The 24,245-nt window shown below is 42.9% G+C and overlaps 1 protein-coding gene across 2 annotated transcripts; it reads left to right on the plus strand.

The window, feature by feature from the left end:
- The first annotated feature begins 9,071 nt into the window (after window positions 1–9,071).
- Window positions 9,072–23,437, plus strand: Pbk (PDZ binding kinase). Of its 2 annotated transcripts, none has more exons than XM_075949625.1 (8): window positions 9,072–9,212; window positions 12,488–12,565; window positions 16,011–16,104; window positions 17,012–17,154; window positions 17,830–17,999; window positions 19,230–19,359; window positions 21,622–21,798; window positions 22,384–23,437. In XM_075949625.1, exons 2-8 carry the CDS (start codon window positions 12,508–12,510, stop codon window positions 22,581–22,583), a joined length of 972 nt encoding a protein of 323 aa, XP_075805740.1. In that variant the 5' UTR covers window positions 9,072–9,212; window positions 12,488–12,507; the 3' UTR covers window positions 22,584–23,437. The 2 variants fall into 2 exon arrangements, with proteins under 2 accessions (XP_075805740.1, XP_075805739.1); XM_075949624.1 differs by lacking the exon at window positions 9,072–9,212 and adding an exon at window positions 9,220–9,351 and having other exon boundaries at window positions 22,384–23,436.
- Window positions 23,438–24,245: the final 808 nt, after the last annotated feature.

Here is a 24,245-nt window from a genome sequence, read left to right on the forward strand (position 1 = left end):
TTAATTATAGGCATGTGAGATCATAGCACATTTTCTGAAGTGTCTCTTGTTTTTCAAGCCCTGTGTTCCCAGAACCGACAAATTTCCCTTCTTACTGGAAGGTGAGAGAAATCAAAAAGCTGCATGGACACCTTCAGGTTGAGTAGGGGCCTGTGCCTTCCTAGCACATGGCTACAGAGGCCTCCCTTGGCCTTGCCTGCTTTTCTCTCTAGGGCTGCGGCTATGCCTTCTCTCCCAGATGCATGGTTGCTGACCATAATGCCTTGGAGCTGCCTGGGTGAGGGACTCATCGGTTGTTCTCACGGATTCTCCATGGAAGTTAGTCACCAGAAAGACCAAGGCATGGGTGAAACGTAGAACTTCCAGTCCACTCCCCAGCCTTCGAGACAGAGAGCAGTGAAGGCTGAATTAGTAATTGATTGTGTCTACATAATGGAGCCTCCATAGACACCCCTAAAATATGGGGTTCAAGAGACTTCCAGATTCTTGAATGTGTCCATGTGTCAAAAGAGCAGTGTACTCTACCTCCACAGGGACAGAGGTTCCTGCTTTAGGAATCTTTCTGGACCTTCTCTGCACTTTTTCATATGACTAAAATGTCCTTTGTCGTAATTGGCCATAGTAAGTCAACTCTTCCCTTAGTTCTATGAACAGATCTAGAAAATGACTGAACCCATGGAGGGGGTCAAAGATTTGTAGCCAAGGTAGGCACAGGTTATGTGTAACTTGGGAACCCAGTATTTGCAAGTGTCTTCGCCTTGGGATTGTTGCTAACTTTGATTAATAATATCATTGAGTTGAACTAGGCATCCAAATGGTCTCAGAGACTTGGCCGGTATTTCTTCTTCCAAGAGCATGGATCTTGTCAAAGTAGACTCCATCCTCATGACTCCATTCATGTTTAATGAGTTTCCAAAGGGAGGCCTCATCGCCAATATCATCACAGTAGGCTCTAGGGAATTCAGATGTGCATTTTTTCCTGGGGTGTAGGGGTGAATGTGGGCACACAGCTCAGCTGCAGTAGATGGCAGACATGGGCTTGGGGACTCTTGCTAAGACATTAAAACGTCACACCAATGACTTTCCCCAGACCAGCTGGCATGTCACTGAAGGACAGATAGATTCTGCACATAACGGAGTGCGTCCATCTTTTTTGTCATTCAATTCTGAGCACACACCCAGGAGAAGGATCTAGAACTGATGGTGTAGGAGGTGGACAGAAGTAAAGAGAATTCTGTTGTGCTGGAGTGTCCTGGACTAGGGGAACTGGAAGGTACTCTAGGAGCCCAGAGGAGGAACAGTCGTGACAGTGGACTATGTGAGGAGAAAACAGGGTGCCTGGAAGTGGGTGGTGCCTGGACTGAGCAGTGGCAAGGTGAGGCCAATCTAGACCGGAAGTGCCCTCCTGGCTGAGAAGAAAGTGTATGTCTATGCTGGAGATGTGGAAAAAGCCATGAGCCCTCTAGGCACTGCCTCAGACTCAGAGCCCAGAGTCCCATCGAGGCAAGCTCCGGGAAGCCACTCAGGGTCAGGTCACAGAGAGGGTGAATTTCACCCTGGAGTTTACAAAGTTTCTGGAGGATTCTGAGCAGGAGGATGACAGGATGAAGTTTACAGACAGAAGGATTAACCAGACTGTGAAGGGGAAGGCTACAAGAAGAGAGGAGGAGCTATAACAGGGTGGTAAGCTAGGAGGTTAGCTGTGTTCTGAGCAGTAGTACTTGGAGGACCCGTGATCCAGGCAGGGGAAGGAAGAGACTTCTGTGATGCAGGAGGAAGAGATGTCAGGACATAGATGAAGGAGGAAAGGTATCTTAGGGTTTCTGCTGCTGTGATGAAACACCTTGACCAAAAGCAACTTGGCGAGGAAAGGGTTATTTCACTCACAGTTCTGTATAACATTGGCCATCAGAAGCAGTGATGGACAGGGTCTCAAGTAGGGCAGGATCCTGGAGGCAGGAGCTGATACAGGGGCCATGGAGGGGTGCTGCTTACTGACTTGCTTCACATGGCTTACTCAGCCTGCTTTCTTATAGAACCCAGGACCGCAGTCCAGGGATGGCATCACCTGCAAGGGGCTCCCCCACTAATTACTAATTAAGAAGATACGTTATAGCTGGATTTTATGGAGGTGTTTTCTCAATCGAGGTTCTCTTCTCTCAAATGACTTTAGTTTTTGTCAAGTTGACATAAAACTGTCCAGCACAAAAAGAAGCTCCAGTTCATTATAAATGCATATAAACAACTGTTTCAGGTTAGAGTTGCATTCTAAGACAACTGACTAGCAGGCAAGGGTTTGAGGCTAATGCATCTCACAGGCAATAGTGCTAAGTTTGTGACCGAGGTTCAATTACACGTGAGCATCAACATGGCAGCTTACAAATGTCTGCCACTCCAGTTCCAGGAGATCCAACACCCTCACACAGACATACATGCAGGCAGAACACTAAACAATGCTCAAAATAAAAATTAAAAAAGTATTTAAAAAAAAAGAAGAAGGAAAGAAAGAGTACTTGCTGCTCTTGCAGAGGACCTGAGACCTAGCACACAGGTAAGGCAGCTCACAGTTGCCTGTAACTCTAGTTCCAGGGAATCTGACACCCTCTTCTGCTGTGGGAGCACATTCTGCTCCTTCAGCCGATAGCCTTTAAGATAGCAGCCCACTTGAGCATGGTCTCTTATACTATAAAAGCAGCCTTAAATGTGCACCCATTCTCTGGCTTCTGGCTCCCACTTCCGGCTGCTAGACTCTGTTCCTGTTTGCTCAGAGGACTGTTGTCTAGGACAGTGATCTGTAAGTTTTCCCCTTAAATAAATAACACTTCTATTATTCATAATTCTGAACTGGTGTTGGATTGTTTTGTGACTTATGTCATCACTCTTCTGGCCTTGGAGGGCACCTGAACACAGACACACACACACACACACACATAAAAAATAAAAAACAAAGCCGGGCGGTGGTGGCGCACGCCTGTAATCCCAGCACTTGGGAGGCAGAGACAGGCGGATCTCTGTGAGTTCGAGGCCAGCCTGGTCTACCAAGGGAGTTCCAGGACGGGCTCCAAAGCTACAGAGAAACCCTGTCTCGAAAAACAAAACCAAAAAAAAAAATAAAAAAAAATAATAAAAAAAAAATAAAAAAAAAACCAGCCTGACATGGTGGCATGGGCCTTTAATCTCAATACTCAGGAGTCAGAGACAAGTAGATCTCTGTGACTCTGAAAATAAATAAATAAATCAATCAATAAATCAATAAATGGGGTGGTGAGAGAAGATACTGTGCTTCCATGCTTGGAAGAGAGTGATGTAAAATAGGAAGACCCTGGGAATGGAGGTGTGTTTGTGTGCTTGTGTGCATGTGTGTTTGAAGCAAGAGATTTTTGAGTATATTTGTTTTAAAGGAATACTAATTTCAACATATGTTTGAATCCTAGTCACATAAATTATTAGTTTTGACCTTAGGCATATTATTTAACTCTTTTCTCCCTCAATTTCCTCACTTGAGAAAATGAAGCTTGTCATGATATTTGTAGGAAAACAGACCAATCTGGAAATCACATGTTAAGGGCATAGATCAGATTCAGCAAGGTAAATGTCACATTTTCTTCATACGTGGAGTCTAGATTTAAAATCACATATGTATGTGTATCACAAAAGGGAAAATGAGGTTTGATCCTAGCAACCCATGTGAGAGATGTGTGAGGACTAAATACACGGAAAGCACATGAATCCATGTCAGACACATCAGAAATACTAAATAAGTGCTTGCCATTGCGGTTACCACTTTTTCTTAAAGACCTTTAGAGGAGAGGCAGGTGATTTGGCAGCAGTGTGGGAAAGAAGGAGGGGTCTCCAGAGCTTATGGATTGACTTGGCACCTTAGGCAGGAGGACGGACATTTTCTCCTGAGGCCAATGAAACAGGCTAAGGAAGGTTACAGATGCAGACGGATTGGACTTTGAAGGGTAGACACAGCACAGGAGTCTCTGACTGGCTTTCATATTATCTGAATAGCTGAAATTATTGGGGAGCAGGTCTCTGTACGACAGAAGCCCGTGAGTTTCCATGACACCTAGTTGGTTTTCTGCCCACCCCCCAATAGGTTTCTCTGCCAACGCAGTAAGACTGATCAAGCCGAAACAACAAGTTTGAGCAAAGCAACTCCTGGGTGGGTTCTCCAGTTCCAGAGACCAAGGACAGAGTGTAAAACCCAGATCCCGAGTCCCACAAAGACCACCAAGGAGTCTGAATCCGTAAGCAAGAGCAAAGAGCCTTTATTTCAAGCTCAAACTTGGTCTCTATCTGATGCAGTGGTTGAGAGCAGAGAGAGCCAAGGGGTAGGGCTTTTTTTTTTTTTATCATAGCAGAGGTTCAGAATGAGGGGATTTCCAGGGTTCAGGATCCTGATTGACTGACATTTGTCTTGGGGTATCTTGGCAAAAGAGGAATAGGTGTGTGCTGGGCTCAGGGACATCTTACAATCTTATCTAATCGCTGGAGTGTCAGGGACTTCCCTTTAGATGCTGGCCACCCTTGGATGGTGTCAGTTTATGGCTTGTCCTGGGACCAGGTGCTGCCTGACAGTAAACTGAAATTGGGGCCTACTTTTCAGCTGATTTTTTATTAAGTCTGTCATGGCAGCAGTGTGGCCAAGCAGTTCTGTGCTCCACACGGAGAAGGTGCACGTCTGAACTAAAGCAGGGAGATTATATAGGTTGTAGGCAAGGGGTGATGACGTATCCACAATAAGCTGGGTTTACGTCCAGGTATGATCAAAAGTGAATGCTCAGGAGGGGACTAAGGCTGCTGGAGGCAACTGGGGAGGAAGGTGCAATAGTTGCCAAGAATTCGGAATTGGGCTTTTTGGTGTCTTTTCTTTCTTGGAGATTCTCTGAGAGGGCAGGGTTTGGAGAGAGAGACAGGAAGAAGGCTTTTTGGATCATGCAGGAGCAACCTGGAGCTTTCAACTGAACAACACCCTCTTCTTAGCACTGATTTTCAACAGTTGCTTAGCATACTACAGGGCAAAGAATAAAAAATCAAGTTATCTTGCTTGAAGATGTCAGGTAGTTCTAAACCCAGAAAAGTTTCCCCGACTTCAAAAAGAAATCACGGTGCTGGAGAGATGGCTCAGCAGCTAAGAGCACTGGCTGCTCCTCTGGAGGACCTGAGTTCAATTGCCAGCACCCATGGTGGCTCACAATTGTCTGTGACTCTGAAAGACCTGGATAAATCCAGACCACCCCCCCCCCAGCAGAATAAATAGAGCCAAAAATCTAAACAGAGAGAGAGAGAGAGAGAGAGAGAGAGAGAGAGAGAGAGAGAGAGAGGAATCAGAAATCTAGATTAGCCGGTTCAGTGACTGTGTTTCAGGAACAAGCTGAAGATAAAGTTAGATTATAATCTTGAGAATAATCTTGAGAAACACGGAGTTACCCCCTTGTGATTATCACTGGTATTTTCGGAATTTTCAATGATCACTGGTATTTTCAGAATTTTCCAATGACGCCCTCCCTACCCCCTTTGAATTACTGGGTTGTGGTTTCTTCCCTTAAATACCCCTTCTCCCAGCTACTCATCGTTAAACTCCTCCTCTGCGTGGGTTATGAGTCTTGGCCCCAGCACTGGTACCTGTCGATAAACCTCGTGTGATTGCAGAAAGGACGGTCTCTCATGAGTTACTGGGGGGAGGGGGAGGTCATGTTATCCCGAGACTTGAGTGAGAGTCTCCCCGATCTGGAAGTCTTTCAACTCCAATGCCAGGGGACCCAACTCCTTCTCTGGCCTCCATGGGCACTGCATGTTCACGGCACACAGACATATACACAGGCAAAACACCTAAATGTGTAAAATAAAAATAGATAAAAGCTTTTTTTTAAAAAAAAATTACTTTGGTTAATGGTGGCACACGCCTTTAATCCTAGCACTTGGGAGGTAGAGACAGGAGACTTTCTGTGAGTCTGAGGCCAGTCTGGTCTTCATATTGAGTTCCAGGTCAGGCAGGGAAACAATAAGAATCTATCTCGGGAGGCAGAGGCAGGCGGATCTCTGTGAGTTCGAGACCAGCCTGGTCTACAGAGCTAGTTCCAGGACAGGCTCCAAAGCCACAGAGAAACCCTGTCTCGAAAAACCAAAAAAAAAAAAAAAAAAAAAAATAAGAATCTATCTTTAAAAAAAAAAGATATGTAAGTGAAAACATGCTGAGAAACTGAATCTTAGAAAATAGTAACAAAACTGATGGTCACTAGACAAGACTGTGTGTTGATGTGTATAAGCACATGAATGCATATATATGAGTCATGTCATTGTGAGACACTATCTTAGTAAAGAAGCTGTCCCATCTATCTGGGCTCAGACTGAGGGTTGAATTTCTCCAGACTATTGAAGAGGTCACAGTGCAGCACTGTGTGTTCCTGTGAGGGAGGCATCTCAGTGTTCCTTATATTGTGTTCTGTGTTTTCTTTAATAGGGTATCACACCATCCTCAAGCCCCATAGATGTTTTGGGAATGTCTTCCTGTTCTAAACGTAATCCTCATCTCTTATAGTGAATGTCGTAGACTGTGTTACACTGTGGGCATTTAAGTCCAGACACCCGGCACACGGTAGTTGCTCTGAAAACATGTGTTAAGTAGAATGTGGTAATTACAAGAATTAGCAAAATTGGGTCAGTGAAAAGGTTCAGCGGCAGGAAAGGGCTTGCTGTTGGGGTCTGACCATCTCAGTCAGATCACAGTGTTGTGCCCCGAGTCTGGACCCCCAAAATCACCAAGAGACTGAGAAAACCATTATAGTGCTTGTTAGGAACTTTTCCTAGTACAAGCTCTCTGCCGACACAAATGCCCATTAAGCCAAGTCAAAACAAGCCAAATTAAGAAATATACAGGTTTAATGGGAGTCCTGCGCTCTCATGTGGCCCCAGGGGGAATCGGGAGGCCGTGAACGGCAACCACCAGGAGGAAGGAAAAGAGACCGCGTGTTCGTCTTTTGGGAGTTCACTTAAGTACCCTGTGGGAGTGGTCAGGACCTGACATGCTGGGATTTGGAATCCAGACCAAAGCAATTCCAAGGCCTGGGAGCTGGGGGGTCTATACTCCCAATTTAACAGTGCTATTTTATTTATGTTTTATAAATAAAGCTTGCCAGAAGACCAGAGGGTAAAACTAAGCCACTAGAAGTCAGGCACTGGTGACACATTATCTTTAATCCCAGGATTTGGGAGACAGAGTCAGGTGGATCTCTGTGAGTTCAAGGCCACCCTGAGCAACACAAGATCCACGCAGAAACAGATCCAGGTGATGGCGGTTCACACCTTTAATCTCAGCACTAGCGAGGAGTATAAACCAGGATGAGACAAGAAGTTGTTCTCTTTCAATCTGAGGGTTTCTTAGAGGTAAGAGCTCTCTAGTGGCTTGGCTGCTTTGCTTTTCTGATATTTTAGGTTGAACCCCAATGTCTGTCTCTGGGTTTTTAGTAATCGTACTACAATCCAGTCCCCAGAAAATCCCTGATCTGTAGCCTCTACACAAATCCTGAATGGCGTGGCTCCAAACTCCAAGCCAGCGAAAGAAACACACCTAGAAAATGGGACCAGAGCCAGGGGAAGAGACACTTTGTCTCCGAACCAAGAGCCTGAGAAAAGTCCCCAGACCCTGAAACCCGGACCAAAAGAATGTACTAAGTCCCTAGATTCAGAGCCCACCAAAGATATTTGCCCTGATCCCAAAATTAAGGTCAAAAAGGTAAAAGGAAGTAAAGAAAGAAACACAGTTTGGTCTCAGAATTGGAGCCATTTCTACCCCTGACAAAACTAGCCAATCCCTGAGCAGGGAAAACTGACCAATCCCTGAGCCCCTAAAGGCTTGGCATTTTCCTCAGGCCTGAAAAGCCCCTTACGTCATAGGGGTCAGCCAATCCCAAGCCGGAAGTCTGGAATTCCTCCTCACCCCACTAGGGGGCAGCCAACCACAAGCCCAGAGGCTTGGAATTCCCCAAGACTCTTCCCCTATATAAACCCCTTTGTTCGCCTCAGGATCCCTGGCCTACACTGTTCTTGTTTATCTTCGGGTGTTGCCGCTTGCTGCTTCTGATGGTTGGAGGAACCCAAGTGAACCACAATAAAGACTCTTGCTTCTTGCATTGAAGTTGGTCTGTGGTAGTGATTCCGATTTTGAATTTCGGACATAACAAGACCAGATCCTATGCAAAAGCAAAGAGTCTTTAATTATGAGGTTTGAACCCAGGCGTCTAGTCTGTCCAATGCATCGGTGGAGCAGGAGAGATCCCGGCTGCAGTGGGGTGGGGGTATTTATGGAAACTGTCAGCTGCAGAAAGGTTGCTATACCTGGAGGCCATCCCTCCGTTATCAGTAAAATCACGGCCAGAGGCTGCCAGCTAACTTCTGATTGGTTCCTTACCATAAGTGGGTTCTCTGGCAGCTTCTTCCAGTAATTAGGACAAGGTCAGGGGCTCAGCACAGCCTCCCTAGTCAAGAGCCTGCATCTTGCTGGGTCTTTTTTTGAAGCCTGTTATGACTGCTAAGGATGGGGAGTAGGGGATGGGGGGGTGGGGATGAAGATTTGGTCCTTCAGCAGGAATCTGAAGTGAGAGGAGAGATCTAGTTTCTATAACCTGTCCTCTGACCTCCACATGTGGGTGGCAAAAACATAGACAGTTTTTTTTTTAAAGTAAAATTTCTAAATATCTAATTTTCATTCTCAGCTCCAACATTTCTACATATTTCTAGTTATTTTTTAAGGTCACATAAATCTTCAACAAAACATCCTACCTAATGCATGTTCAGAGCAGTGTTTTAGCTTTGGGTAGATTTGCCTTCAAAACAGGCACACATTTTAGGGTTCTTCCGAAGGCCTGATACTTCCTATAGAAGCTTTCCAGCCATTCCTCTGGAAGGTCCCTTCTCTTTGGCAGCTGTCAAACCTGGAAGCCCAAGCAGAGCAAGGGGGATTGCACGAACGAACGCGGGAGTTCTGACCCTAGTGCCGCCCCGTAGTCAGCGGCGGGATCTTTGAAAGTGCGCGCGTCCTGAAGGCGGCGGCGGTTACTGGAGCTCCAGTAACTGTTCCTGCACTTCCCGCAGCCGCTGTCCCTACAGCTTTGAGCCAGCTGGCGGGTTCAGCCGGCGCGGCGCGACCTTTGAAAACGCCTGAACGCCGCAGCGGTTAGAGCGAGTTCCTGCACCTCCCGGACTAGGTGGGTGTGGCTGTGGTAAGGGAAAGCGCGGTGGACTCGAGGGAGGACAGCGGACGGGAGGAAGACAGTCCCGAGGGGAGGACCCGGGACCAGAGGACAGCGGCCCAGGAGCTCTGCCGGGAAGGACAGCTGACAGCGGGTACGCAGTGGGCGGCCGGGGGAGGATCGAGGGAGGACCCAGGGGAAGACAGCGGACAGAGAATTGGGAACCCCCTTGGAACCGTCGCGCAGAGTCTGCCCCTGAGCTCCTGGGTCGCGGGGAGTTTGGGGGTTCAGGGAGGAAGTCACCGCTTTCTCCATAGAGGACGGGGAAGGACCTCTCAGCGAATGCTTCTGATTTTTAAGCTAAGGTCACAGTAGAAAGGGTAGGGATGTGACCAGGGGCAGTAACCCATTGGGTACAGTCCGTGCCCAGCGTGCATGCAGCCCTGGGTTCCTTCCTCAGGACCAAAAGAGTGCCTGTGGCCCCAGCACTAGGGAGTGGAGACTGAAGACAGGACAGGAATTTGGCTGTGAATAGTTTCCTACACTGGAGAATATTGATTTTTTTTGAAAAATATATTTACATACATACTTGAAAATTCATAGTGGAACCCATAACCTTGTAGAGTTAGCATATCCTAATAAAAGAATACTTTTGAAAAGTCAAGTACTGTTAAAACAATATTATAAAGTTATGGGCAGGAGCGCTGGAGAGTTGATTCAGTAATTAGAGCCCACACTGCTCTTGGGGGACAGGGCTGACCTGGTTCCCAACACCGGTGAGGAGTGACCCAACAGGTTCCCGTAATTCCATCCTTCACCTCAGGCACCTGTATTGCTGTGCATATACCACCCAACCCCTTGCCACATAATGAAAAATGAAATGTCAAAAAAGCAGTTATCAGATTAACCAAGCATGGTGTACGCTTGTGATCTCAGTCCCTTTGGAACTGAAGCAAGAGGGTGTAACATTGGGTATTAGCTGGGGATACACAGGCTGCTCAAGGCCCGTTAAGCTTGGGTGAAACCCAGATTCAACAGAACAAAACATGACCAGGGCTTAGCAAGTAGATCCACCAGCTCTGTCAGATGTGCCCTTTGAATCCTAAGCCTCAAGGTGACGTGGTTTAAAGTTAATATAGTTACTTAACAGTGAACATCTATGGAAAGTATATGCAGACCTAGGGCAGTACATAGACAAAGGCTCAAACTCAGTCAGGAAGGAAAAGTACCATCAGACAACCAGAATGGGTGGGACATAGCATATTTTGATATAAATAGTGTTAAGTGGAAGGTAAGGTAGTTTTGAGTGTTCAGAATGTAAGGGGCTATTGGGCCTGGAGAGATGGCTCAGCAGTTAAGAGCTGGCTGTTCTTCCAGAGGACCTGAGTTCAATTCCCAGCAACCGCATGGTAGTTCACAACCGTCTGTAATGAAGTCTGGTGTACACTGTATACATAAGTAAATAAATCTTTAAAAAGAATGTAAGGGAATGTTGGAACATTTAGATCTCGGTATTTTAATCTTTTTTGTTTGTTCGGTTTGTTTTCTTGAGAGAGGGTTTCTTTCTATGCTTATCTTTGGAACCTGTGCTGGAACTCCCTCTGCAGCCCAGGCTGGCCTTGAACTCACAGAGATCCGCCTGCCTCTGCCTCCGGAGCGCTGGGATTAAAGGCTTGCGCCACCACCACCTGGCTGGTGTTTTAATCTTTTAAAAACATGATGCATCTTTGTATCCAGTCTTCAAGCTGCAGGAACATGGACATTGATATTCTCCAGGCCAGTCTTTGCCAAGAAATTTGCACATGGCTTGTATTCTACAGACTGATTTGTTCCCTCCCTTTCCTGAACTGGGTGCTGAGGGTTGCACCCATTCTCATCTAGGAAATCAGTGATGCCCGATCTCTGTTGATAAGCCCACAAAAATCACGTCTTCAGCTTTGTTCAAGATCTATATTTGGCTACCTGTTCGACCTTTCCTCCAAGATTCAATAAAGCCTTCACAAATGAGCTCCCAATATCCCATACCCTCTTTTTTTTTTCATTTGTTCAATCTAGAAAGCCTCCCACTCCCACCCCACCCCCCATTTTTTAAACTTTTTTTTTCCGTAGCCACAGTTAAGTCGCCGGGAAATCATGACATTTTTCTGAACAGCTTTAGACATGCACCATCAATGGAAGCCTATGCGTAGCCTTCTTTATCTGGTTTTATTCACTTAGCATGTTTTCTTGGTTCATTTGTGTTGTACATGGCAATACTTCGTTCCTTTGTATGCGGATGCCACACTGTGCTCTGCACTCAACACGTAAGGAGTACTTCTCTTGTGTGTCTGGACTGTTGGGAGTGTTGCTAATTGGATGCAGTTTTCTACTTTTGTTTTGTTTGAGGCAGGGTCTCACTGTTGCCCAAGCTGGTTTTAGCCTCCAAGTGCTGGTATTAGAGGTACACATACATATAGGCTTGTCTTAAAGGAAAACGAGACCTGTTTGCAACCTCCTGAGAAGTGTGAGGGAAACGTACTGCTTACCTTATGTTTTGGCACTGGGAATGGAACTCCATGTGCATGCTAAGCTAACACTCTCCCACTGCGCTACATTCCCAGCTCTTGTTTACTTTTTTGAACTAGGTATTTTTTAATTCAAGTTTGTATTTTTAAAGTTTTTCTTTTTTTTTTTTTAAGCCAGGTGGTGGTGTCACACACCTTTAATCCCAGCACTCGGGAGGCAGATTCAGGCAGATCTCTGTGAGTTAGAAGTCAGCCTGGTCTACAGAGCAAGTTTCAGGACAGCTAGGACTACAAACAGAAACCCTATCTTGAAAAACCATATACATATATATGTAAATAAATGTAATTAATTTTTTATATAAAATGTTATATACACACACACATATGTTGAATATGTGTGTGGGCAGGTGTGTGCCACAGTGTGTGTGGAGGTCAGAAGACATCTTGTGGGAATTGGTTTTCTGTACTATATGGGTTTCAGGAATCAAACTCAAGTTGGCCGGCTTGGCAGCAAGTGCCTTTTCCTTCTGAGCTTTATCTCTGGCCTCTAAGTATACATTTTATAGTTAAAACCACAACCCCTAGTCACTGGTAGTATGAGTATTACATGAGTAAGTAATTGTATTTCTGGGTTTCAATTTTACCATTGTAAATAAAATTGGATGAAGTATTTGCTGAGGTTATTTTCAGTTCTCAAATTGTATATTTCCATGATAAAGTGATGTTATGGGATTCTTCTGAGTGTTCTTTATAGCTGCTTTATAACTTAGCTTGTTTTCATTATAGGACCTAAAGTGATTGCTACAATGGAAGGACTTAATGATTTCAAGACACCAAACAAATTGTCTGAAAAAAGGAAATCTGGTAAGATTGCAGAAGTAAGACCTTTTCTTGTTGCTGTTTCTACTAGAAAAGTTTTAGTGTTTGCTCCTTGTCATTGTCTGTGAACAGTCATGGCATTGGTTATTATAACCACGCTAACCATAACGGAGCTTCTAATAGTGTGGGCTAGACTTTCTGTCGATGGCGTGGTCATTCTTGATTTTAGGTTCTTCCTGGTAATGGCCTTCTGACTTGAACCAGATGTTAGCAGGCATCAGTTCTCCCCTTCCAGGAGGAGATTCCTAGGATTCCTCCAGGAGTCAAACATCGATTGCATAGCAAGCATTTTCACCTGTTGATGCCTCTTAAAGATTGTTTAGGATATTTTTTTGTTTGTTTATATTTTTCCAGACAGGGTTTATCTGTGTAGTCCTGACTGTCCTGGAACTGCTCTGTAGATCAGGCTGGCCCTGAACTTAGAGATCCTTCTGCCTCTGCCTTTTGAGTGTTGAGATCAAACCACCACCTGGCTTGTTTAGGATATTTTTTTTTCTATGCTGTTTTATTGTATGTTACAACCAGTGTATATAAAATAGTTAAACCTCGTGAAGCAGAAATCTACGAAAGCTCAGAGAGGTGGACGTTCCGGACTGGCAAGTACAGGCTGTGTAGTGTGGCACGTGCTAGAGGAGCTTCTGTACAGACTTCAGATCTAGTTCTCTCGAATACCCACGGGTTTATGAGAAGTGGTTTGAGAAACCTCAAGATGTATGATGACAAAAATGAGCAGACTTCCTGGGGTCTGAAGGGATTTGTACTTGAAGACATTCCAGTCAGCAGAGGGTCATGTTTAGGGTATCTTAAATAGTTGGTCATGTGTAGAGTAATAGAAATTTTAGCAATTTTTTTTCCACTGCGATCTCTCTAACTTTAAACATCACCCTGTTAAACTGGGTCAGCACGCTTTTGAATAGAGGTGCTAGTAGGCATATTTGTGTGGTTCCCAATGCAGGTTAGATGTGGCTGTTCACAGATGCATTTGTCAGACTCCAGCCCCACTCTTGCCTCTGAGTTCTGAGATTATAGCTTGTGCTCCCACCCGCAGCCCATGAGGACCTTTAAGAACATCTCTTTATCCCTCGGTGTGCCCAGACTATCCTTTACATCAGTGAGCCTCTTTCTGAGATGTGTATCTGTTTTATGATGTTCTTCCATCCTTGTCAAAAAGTGGTATGTTTTGATTGGTTTATTTTTCTCCTGGCATGAACCCTGGTTTTTGCTCCTTTCATACCTGGTAATTTTTGGTTAGGTTGGTAGATGTTTTATGTAATTGAGTGCTGGATTTTGTCACTCTACAGTGTATTTGGTTTCATGAAGTTCCAAAGCTTATTTGGCTGAATGATTGTGCCTTTTGAGGCTGGCCTTTAAGCTTTCTTTTTTTTTAATTTATTTATTTAGTAAAGATTTCTGCCTCCTCCCCGCCACTGCCTCCCATTTCCCTCCCCCTCCCCCGATCAAGTCCCCCTCCCTCATCAGCCCGAAGAGCAATCTTTTTTTGTTTTTTGTTTTTTTGTTTGTTTTTTTGTTTTTCGAGACGGTTTCTCTGTGGTTTTGGAGCCTGTCCTGGAACTAGCTCTTGAAGACCAGGCTGGTCTCGAACTCACAGAGATCCGCCTGCCTCTGCCTCCCAAGTGCTGGGATTAAAGGCGTGCGCCACCACCACCCGGCTAAGAGCAATCTTTCTTACAGACTTTGCTTGGGGGCTAAAAGTTAGCGGTAGTATTGAATAATTACTCTTTAGGGGGCTTTACGTAACAGTCGGCTACAGTGTCTCCTGATCTGGCTGATGATGATAAAGTGATCCTTCTCCTAGACTTCCATTGCTTTCCTGGCTTGGGGGAATACTACCCAATAGGTGTGCAGCTAAGTATTAGCCAAGCACTTTACTGGAAATCTTTTGTGTTGTTCATTGTCTTTTAGTTCCCTCTTGTGTTCTGCTCCACAGCTACCTAGCCCTCCTTGACCTCTGCTCTCTGTCTCTGTGGTTTGACAGTATTGTGCTGTTTCCTCTGCTTAAGCCTGGGACTGCCTTTGAGGGCATGGGGTGATGATAGGGCTTACTTCATCAGTTCGTCTTTGTTCAGAGGTTGCAGCTCTGCTCTGCCTCTTGCCATGCATCTGAAAACTATTTTGTCAGGTGTTGCCGTTCACAGAGAGAGAGCAGCTTATTCCTGACCAGAAGCAGAACTGCCTCATCCTTGTAATAAGTATAGAATGCTCTGAATTAGATTTGTTTTGTTTTTGTTTTTGTAGATGCCAAAGCATATTCAAAGATATGTGTCAATGGTGTGTGTGTGTCTCCTTAGGCACATGTCACGGGATCAGGGAACTATGTAAAAGGCCAGGTTGTACATAGTTCCAGGAGTGTTCACCTGTGGCACACAGGTCATATGTACCCCAGGACAGCTATGCGTGTGTCCCAGCACAGCATCATAAAAATACTTAAAACATTACAAAGTTTTCTTGCAATTTTCTATTTTTGTGTTTGTGCATAGAGTGCTGTTTTTGAGCATGATCTTTGTAGATGATGTGCCACAATGTCACAAAGTTGACCTTCCTACTGGACCCTGAGGACCACATTGGGATTTGCTCATGCTTGCTTGTTTGATTTCCTTCTTTATTATCTCTTTAAGATATATTTTTTAAGTGTGTGTGTGTGTGTGTGTGTGCGCGCGCGCGCGCACGCCTGCCACATGCTTGTGGTTACCCTTGGAGGCCAGAAGAAGGCATTGGATTCTCTAGGAGTTAGAGTTACAGATGGTTGTATGCTGTGTGATGTGTGCACTGGAAATTAAACTCTGGTCCTCTGTAAGAGCAGCAAGTGCTCTTGACCACTGGGCCATCTTACCAGCCTCTATATTCGTTATTTTTAAATAGCCCTTTAAGAATGTACAAAAAGGACCAGGCAGTGGTGGCAAACATGTTTAAGCCCTGCACTCAGGAGACAAAAGCAGGCAGATCTCTGTGAGTTTGAGGCCAGCCTGGTTTATAGAGCAAGTTCCAGGACAGACAAGGCTACACAGAGGAAATCCTATCTTGAAGGAAAAAAAAAAATTAAAAAAGGAGCAGTGGGATGGCTCAACAGGTTGACCTAAGTGTAAGTAAGTATAATTTGTCCAAACAGAACCAAGTTCAACAGCTGTCCTCTGACTCCCATGTGTGTGCCATGGCAGTCAATCTGCGCACACACACACAGAGTAATAATTAAATAGATTTTTAAAATGAGCTTGTATGCCCCCAAACAGGCCATTTACATTAGTTACTGTGAGTTACAAACGTAGTCTTGGTCAAAGGGTACTCATGTACTCTGTAAAAAAAAAAATGATGCTATCACTAATCTTACCACAGTGTTTTCAGACTGTCAAGATACTTTTGTATTGCTGCTGTTTTCAAGAGCTAAGTGTTGGCTTTTGTTTTTGATTTGTAGTATTATGTTCAACTCCACATGTAAACATCCCTGCCTCTCCATTCATGCAGAAGCTCGGCTTCGGGACTGGAGTCAACGTTTACCTAATGAAAAGGTGAGTGCAGGATTTCCAGCTTGTGGGACAAGTTCCTCCCCACACCTGAACCCTACATTCCAGTTCTCAGAACCCTACAGCTGCGGGAGCTCTGCCCCAGCACTTCACCCCCGCAATCCTCCTGGCGGGTTATTAGAGGGAAGTAGCTTAGCCCTTTGCTGGCTTCACTAAGATCACCATGAAGTGGTGGAAAGATCCTAGAACATGGCTTTGAATGTGGTGTAGGAGAATCGCTGTTGTTTGTGGGGAGTTGAAATAGTGAAGAAGAGCATGTCACGGATGGGGGACGTTTGGCAGTTTAATGGCTATAGGGAAGGGATGTAGCCCCTAAGGAGTTACCCTCGCCCCAGGAGATGGCCTTGTACCCATGCACTAAGTGGACTCAGCAGGCCTGTGAATAAAGAGCACACGAGGATTAGAGGGGAGGGGACAGAAAGTATATTTGATCAGAAAATATGTATATGAAATTTCAAATAATAAAGGAGAGCATACCATTATATACAGACTTTTTTTGAGTATCTCCTTAAATTTCTTTAATATTAATTATAGAATCTTGTAACTCATATAGATAAAGTGTTTGATAAAATAGTAGACTGACATGCCAGGATAGAAATGTTAGAACATTTTTCTAAAATTCTAACAAAAACAGTTTTTGTTTAATTGTACTTTTATAAATTCATAACATTCCATGTTTATCTTTAATCCCTTTAATCCCTTCTCAGAGCTGAGATGTCAGGTGCTGTTCAGTGCATCAAGACTCACTGACTTAGTCCAAACAGAAATGTAGCAGGTGTCGGTGATCTAAAGAATTTTATGTATTTTTAAATACATCTATTTCTCTGGAGTCAGTTTGGGGACTTTTAAAATTCATTGTGTACCTTTTTACATTTACATGTGTATATTTTAGATCTCCAAGAGGATTGTCTCATTCTCCGTGGGCTGTGAAAAAGATCAATCCTATCTGTAATGATCATTACCGAAGTGTGTATCAGAAGAGGCTGACTGATGAGGCTAAGATTTTAAAAAACCTTCATCATCCGAACATCATAGGTTAGTGCAGGCTGACTTGATGCTGCTATGCGGTAGAGCAGTGTTCTGTAGTTCTAGAAACAGTGTGGATGCACTCTGACGTGGTTATGCCAGTAAAGAAAGTTAATGTGGATTGTCTAAAGTGGGTGGAGAGACGCAGCAGTGGCAGGAGGACTTGTCGCACTTGCAGAAGACTCGGGTTCAGGGTTCAGTTGTTGGCAAACGCATGGGGCTTACAACTGTCCATGGGGGATCCACTGTCTTGACTTTCACTGTACCAGGCACACACGTGATGCACATTTATTCACACACATAAATCTAAGAACATCATTTAAGATCCACATATTTTAGATCTATAAGTGCTTGTATCTCTCTAACCGTCATGGAGTTGAGGTGTAGTCATCTGGTTCAGGTGCTGTGAGGATTTCAGGACATTTACATTTACTAAATGGGTTCTTACATTGTCTTCACTTTGCATTTTTGGTACTAATGGGGATGGTGGGATCATTCTATTTATGAAAGCATATTAAAACTGTGGTGATCTGTGGTGCTGGACATGCTTGAAGGCATTGAAATTATAGCTGTGGGTTAATTTTGTAAATGATAGCTGTCTCGTTTTGTTAGTTCAGGTCCAAGTTACATTACCGAAGAAGCCCTGGTTTCCAGACTAATAGAAGAATGTCACATTTTCTTAAGGGTATCGTGCCTTTACTGAAGCCAGTGATGGCACTCTGTGCCTCGCTATGGAGTATGGAGGCGAGAAGTCTCTGAACGACTTAATAGAAGAGCGCAACAAAGACAGCGGGTGCCCCTTTCCAGCCGCTGTCATTCTCAAAGTTGCTCTGCACATGGCAAGAGGGCTAAAGGTAACTGTGCTGTTATATTTCAAATAGCTTTGGAGAACTTAAACATGGCTTATACCTATGCTGCTGTGTTTTTGGATAGATACAACATAAGGAAGGGAAGAAATGTATATTCTAACTAAACACTAGTAATCGTGACTTTAGAAAACCACTGGTGACTCACAGTGTGATGAGAGTGATGTCAGGGTGACATGCTAAAGTTTCATATGAAATTGGTTTATGGAGCAGATTGGGAAAAAAGCATTGTAAATACATTCAGTACAATTCAGTACATTTATAGATAACTTTAAGTAGGACAGAGCTGGGCAGCGAGACAGAGGCTGGCAGATCTCTGTGAGTTCAAGGCCAGCCTGGTCTACAGAGTGAGTTCCAGGAGAGCCGGGACTACACAGAAACTCTGTCTCGAAAAACAGAAACAAAAGGAGAAACATATAAATTACTTACTGACTGATGGCTTTAATTATGTATATATAATGAAATTAATAATGCAACCATGTCGGGGCTATTCAGCACATGATGTCAGCATTTCAGCATTTGCAGCAAGCATAGAAGCTCCTGTGGAAGGGCAGATCACAGCAAGAATGGTCTCTCCCTTCTAAGCTGGGCTCACAGTATAGAGCTCAGCTGCTGACAAATGAACAGCCATTTTGCTGCACTCTTCAAAATGTGACTATAATTACGTACACCCCAGAAGGAGTTCATGTAGAAAACATAATATAGCTCTGGGGTACTTCTCTGCATCTGCACATGATTATAGTGTCCCCATATCACCTGCTATTCTTGCATTGCATCACAATTTGAGATACTTGCTATTGTGAAAATTTCAAAATTTAAAACTATTGACCTCAAGTGAAATTGGAGTGTTTTGAAATCTGATAGGAAATTATATGGGCTTTAAGAATTCAGACATCTTTAAGGAAAAATTTAAATGACATGGCCTGTCCCCTTCCTGGATTCACACACTAAAACAATTAAATAAGTCCAGTTCACAAAGGGAGTTCAAGACATTGCTGTTTGTTTGTTTGTTCTCCCCTCCCCCCTAGACAGGGCTTCTGCCCTGGTTGTCTTGGAACTTGCTCTGTCGACCAGGCTGCCATGCTAGACTCAGAGATCCTTCTGCCTCTGCCTCCCAAGACGTGTGCCACCATTGCCTGACTCAAGTCATTGTTTTATTAAAAGAACTTTTATTAGGTTTTTTTCTGCTCATGTATTTGATTGTTTTTACCATTTTAGTATCTGCATCAAGAAAAGAAGCTGCTTCATGGAGACATAAAGTCTTCAAATGTTGTAATTAAAGGTGATTTTGAAACAATTAAAATCTGTGATGTAGGAGTCTCTCTGCCATTGGATGAAAATATGACTGGTAAGTAACATTGTTTTAAATTCATACAAATTTTGAACTCCTAATTTTTGCATTCTACAACATAATAAACCCACATGGTTTAAAATGAACTGTTTATTAAAAGTGTGTAATACAGAGTGTCTTTGGTGTTTTGCTTCCTCTGGGTGCCCAGCTTCTTCTGTTGCTACATGGACCGTCAGGCCCACAGTCTTTCCAGTCTTGAGTCTGTGCCCACACTGGCTCTTACTAGTTTGGATTTTACTTGAATAACTTTGGGAAAGACAGATACACCAGACTAGAACTTCCCCAGCTTCTGGGTATTCTGATCCAATGATGCTAGTCAGGACTATTATAGCTTCCCTTTTCTCTTCAAATGTTTCTCTACTTGTACATCTATTGAAAGCCTCAAAGAAGAATTTTGAAGATAAGATTCTTTGATTAAACAAACTGCTTGTTTTTCTCCCCTATTGTTTGGAAGTGAGTTATAAGCATTTTGTTTTCAATTCTATCCTTGTATAAAATGGAGATTATAGTAATAAAATACTGAAGAATTATATTTTTAGGGTAACTTTAACACTGTTCAGTGAATTTGATTTATCTTAGAGAAATAGAGTTTTTAAACGTATAAAGGAAATTTTGCCTTAAGGAAGATGTCATCGAATACTGGACAAAAGAATTAAATTAGATTTCTAACAAAATATTTAGGAGAACCTTGAGTTTTGGAAGTTTGGCAATGAAAATTTATGTAGTTATTGGAGGGCCATTGGGCCACTGTTGGCTGCTTCCTTGTCAATGGAAGGAATAAGAAAGATAGGAACAGAAGTCACTGGGAAATGTTAATAAAGCCAAAAGCTGGACTATGGAAAAATAAATTCTCTCAAGATTGAGAAAAGAGAGAATATAGCCACCAATATGAGGCGTGAAGAGGGTCACAGCTGCATGCTCTACACTTGTGTAAGGACTATTAAAGACAGCCATATTTCACTAAATATGACAGCCTACATGAAAATGCAGTGTCAGGAGAGATGGCTCAGAGGTTAAGAGCACTGGCTGCTCTTCCAAAGGTCCTGAGTTCAATTCCCAGCAACCACATGGTGTTTACAACCATCTATAATAATACCTGGTGCCCTCTTCTGGTGTGCAGGCAGAACACTGTATATATAATAAATAAATAATGCAGTTATCAAAATTGATATAAGAACTAGAAAATCCAAAAACAACTAGTAAAGAGACATTGATTTTAGAAGAAAAGTGGTAATCGAGTAAGTGGCTGTCCATTGTAGTCCTATATACTAGTAAATAACAAGAAAATGAGAAGTTAAAAATTCCACTTAAAACTCCAAGATATTTAAAAATCTAAGAAAAAAATGAATAAATCCACTAAGTCTAAGCCTTTAGTCTGGAAGCTATAAAGCATCACTAAGGTGGAACCAGATAGAGAAAGAAGGATCTGTATATTTGAAGACTTGATACTATTGAGATGTTCTTTGCAGATTGATCTAAGAGTCCATTATTTCCTAATTAATTTTTTTAGCACTCCAGCCCCTACTAATTTTTTTTAAAGATTTTATTTATTTATTATGTATACAACATTCTGCCTCCATGTATGTCTGCACGCCAGAAGAGGGCGCCAGATCTCATTACAGATGGTTGTGAGCCACCATGTGGTTGCTGGGAATTGAACTCAGGACCTCTGGAAGAGCAGCCAGTGCTCTTAACCAGAGCCATCTCTCCAGCCCTTCCTAATTAATTTTTTTGCTGTTTTTTTTGTTGTTGTTGTTGTTTTCTTTTGGCTTTGCTCTTCTATTGAAGCTGACAAAAGGACTCTAGACTGCAAGGGGCTGTAAGTGGCAGATACTTTCAAGGCCAGTCTGAGCTCCTGACTTAGTCATGGAAGCACTGAAGTGCCATTTGGCTTTCAGCCTCTGTGATATTAAGAGCTTACAAAAAACCCAAAACCTAGACATGAAGTAGTCTGCTGTGTCACACCACTTACAAGATGGTTTGGCTTGAGTCTGGAAGTTTGACATCTATCTTTACTCTAAATTTCTGTTACTTTCTAAGAGAACTGTTGTTTTCTTACCAACTGATGAGATTTTAATAGGTCCTATTCTGATAAGGGACAGATCCTTTATAGTGAGGCTGAATATAGTGATTAACTTATGAACTTCCTACATAAATGAGTTTTGCTTGTGTTGTTTTGTTGGTTGCTTGCCTTTCTCCATGATCTTTAACAGCTGTTCTTATGACTATTCTACTTGTATTTTTTTGTGTGTGTTTTAGTGACTGATCCTGAGGCCTGTTATATTGGTACTGAACCATGGAAACCCAAAGAAGCGTTGGAGGAAAATGGCATTATTACTGACAAAGCAGATGTGTTTGCTTTTGGCCTTACTCTGTGGGAAATGATGACTTTATGTATTCCACACATCAATCTTCCAGATGATGATGATGATGAAGGTATAGATACAAATAGGTTTTAACATAAATCTGAATTTCTTTCTGGTAATTAGTACATAAAATTCTCTCTTTTTGGGGGTGGGGGGTTCGAGACAGGGTTTCTCTGTAGCTACGGAGCCTGTCCTGGAACTAGCTCTTGTAGACCAGGCTGGCCTCAAACTCACAAAGATCCACCTGCCTCTGCCTCCGAGTGCTGGGATTAAAGGCGTGTGCCACCACCGCCCGGCTAAAATTCTCTTTTCATTAAGTTAAAATTCAAATAGCAAGTTGTTTTAAGATTATAGTAGTACTGTGATTCGTTTGGCTATATTTAATCTTATACAAATGAAATACAGATTGAGAATAGGGGTATTATGTATGTAACCTCTCCACTTATGGGTTCTCATTTTTCTTTAATAAACTACATTTGCTGAATGGGTAGGTGGGGTATCTAGTTGAAACAAGTTTCCTTAACTTCTTGGTGAAGAGAAAATACCAACTACCTGTGGTCTGGGTAACCCTGCCTTGTTGCAGGACGTAAGCTGTTGAGCTGTTCCATGACCTACACAATTTTGCTTGTTTCCATTTCTAACTCCTCATGTGCAGATACAACCTTTGATGAGAGTGACTTTGATGATGAAGCATACTATGCTGCTCTGGGGACCAGGCCATCCATCAACATGGAGGAGCTGGATGAATCCTACCAGAAAGTCATTGAACTCTTCTCTGTGTGCACTAATGAGGATCCTAAAGATCGTCCTTCTGCTGCACACATCGTTGATGCCTTGGAACTAGATGTCCAGTGATGCTGTTTGTGGTCCAAGCATGAAGCATAGCTTGCATGTGAACTATTGACCCAGATGCATTTATTTATTTAGTTACTGCAATGGTTAGACACTGCAGGTGGCTTATTTTAGGACCACTGTACTGTTAATATTTGCATAATTTTCTGACATTATTTCATATAAGCATTTATTATACTGGATAGATAGTCTGTGAAGTTTAAAACTAACTCTCCAAGTACTTAGATGCTGCCCCTGATTTAAAACACTAGTCACCCTGTCTGAGGTGACTTTAGAATCAAGGGACCATTGCTTTACTAAAGATCTTTTTAGGTGTTCATTAGTGGGTCATGAGAAATTTACCTTATACAGTACAAAGTGAATCTGCATCTGTTCAGTGTCCAGCTATATAGCTGGCCTGTTGGTTCATGTGCTTATTAAATGTTCCCTGGAGCTTAAGAACATGGTTCAGAAGAGTTTTCAGACCCTGGTTACAGATGTTTTGTATCTCTTCACATCTTAGTGTCTAACTCGTTGAATATATTTTTATTCAGTGTATTTTGTTTTTGACTGTATCTTAAGTCTTTTAGAGTTGTGATGCAAGAATTAATAAAGGACAGTTTTGATACCAGCCACCTCAGCATTATCTTCTATTCTTGTGTTGCCACTGAACTTGGGTTCAGTTTTTATTGAAACCTTGTTTTCTTACGTATAAAGTGAGATTGAATTGGATCAATTGAGTCACAGCTCTTTGGAATTGCCAGAATTAACTGACCAGGTGATGTACTGAGACGTAGCTACAGATAGAATCTTAGGTAATTCAGCAACAGATCACTAATTAGCACATTGTCCATCAAAACTGTGTGAAAGTGACAGCAATTTGAAAGTTTACTTATGGAAAAAAGATTCAGTAGTCTTACCTACCCTTTCTCTGATGTATCATTTTTAGTAGGTTTGCTCAAGTGACCTGCTTACAGACATAAAGCATGAATTGGCTAACACATAAACTGGTACCTTGAGTTTTATTCCCAGTTCCTATGGATACCCCATTTTCCATATATCACTTTACATCACTCTGCTTCTCACAATAAACCAGTACTGGCATGCAGTCCAACTCCACACTTTATTTGGATTTATTGCTCAATGACTACCTTTTCTGTTCCAAGATCCCTTTCAAATGCCACTCAGGAATGTTCCAGCCCCTTGCTTGACTACTAAATTTCAGGGTGTGGTGGTTTAGGAATTCTGTACAACAGACCTGATGTTTTATTTCACATGGGATTATAGGACTTCAGAAATACTCTTCTCACACGACAAACCATCAAACATCAACATGGTGATGCTGTCGACTGATACTAGCTGTCACTATTGTTGGCAGGTTATCTGCTAGCTAATACAGTATTCATTTATGTGCAGTCTGCCTTGGCACATGTGAATTTAATTTTTCAGTATGGACTCATTTATTACACTACTTGATGTGGTTTTCAGATCAGCTGGTCGCAGTATACACTGTGGGCTCTGAGTGAGCGCCAGTATTCTTTTGACATGCACCATAAGATTTAGCTTTCCTTTTTAAATTTTGATATTTAGACTAGGCTCATTCTGTATAATCTCTGACCCAGCAACTCCAGATTTTCTTTTTTTTTTTTTTGAGAAAGGTATTAGAAACAAGATCTAAATGCTCCA

The sequence above is a fragment of the Microtus pennsylvanicus genome, chromosome 15 (assembly GCF_037038515.1).
Source record: "Microtus pennsylvanicus isolate mMicPen1 chromosome 15, mMicPen1.hap1, whole genome shotgun sequence".
NCBI classification, from domain to species: Eukaryota; Metazoa; Chordata; class Mammalia; order Rodentia; family Cricetidae; genus Microtus; species Microtus pennsylvanicus.

Bases quoted from the DNA above. Each gene is read 5' to 3' on its own strand.
- Pbk (XM_075949625.1), top strand. From the start codon at position 12,508: ATGGAAGGACTTAATGATTTCAAGACACCAAACAAATTGTCTGAAAAA. The intron at 18,000-19,229 runs GTAACTGTGCTG...TTACCATTTTAG, and splicing joins ACATGGCAAGAGGGCTAAAG to TATCTGCATCAAGAAAAGAA. The intron at 19,360-21,621 runs GTAAGTAACATT...TGTGTGTTTTAG, and splicing joins ATTGGATGAAAATATGACTG to TGACTGATCCTGAGGCCTGT.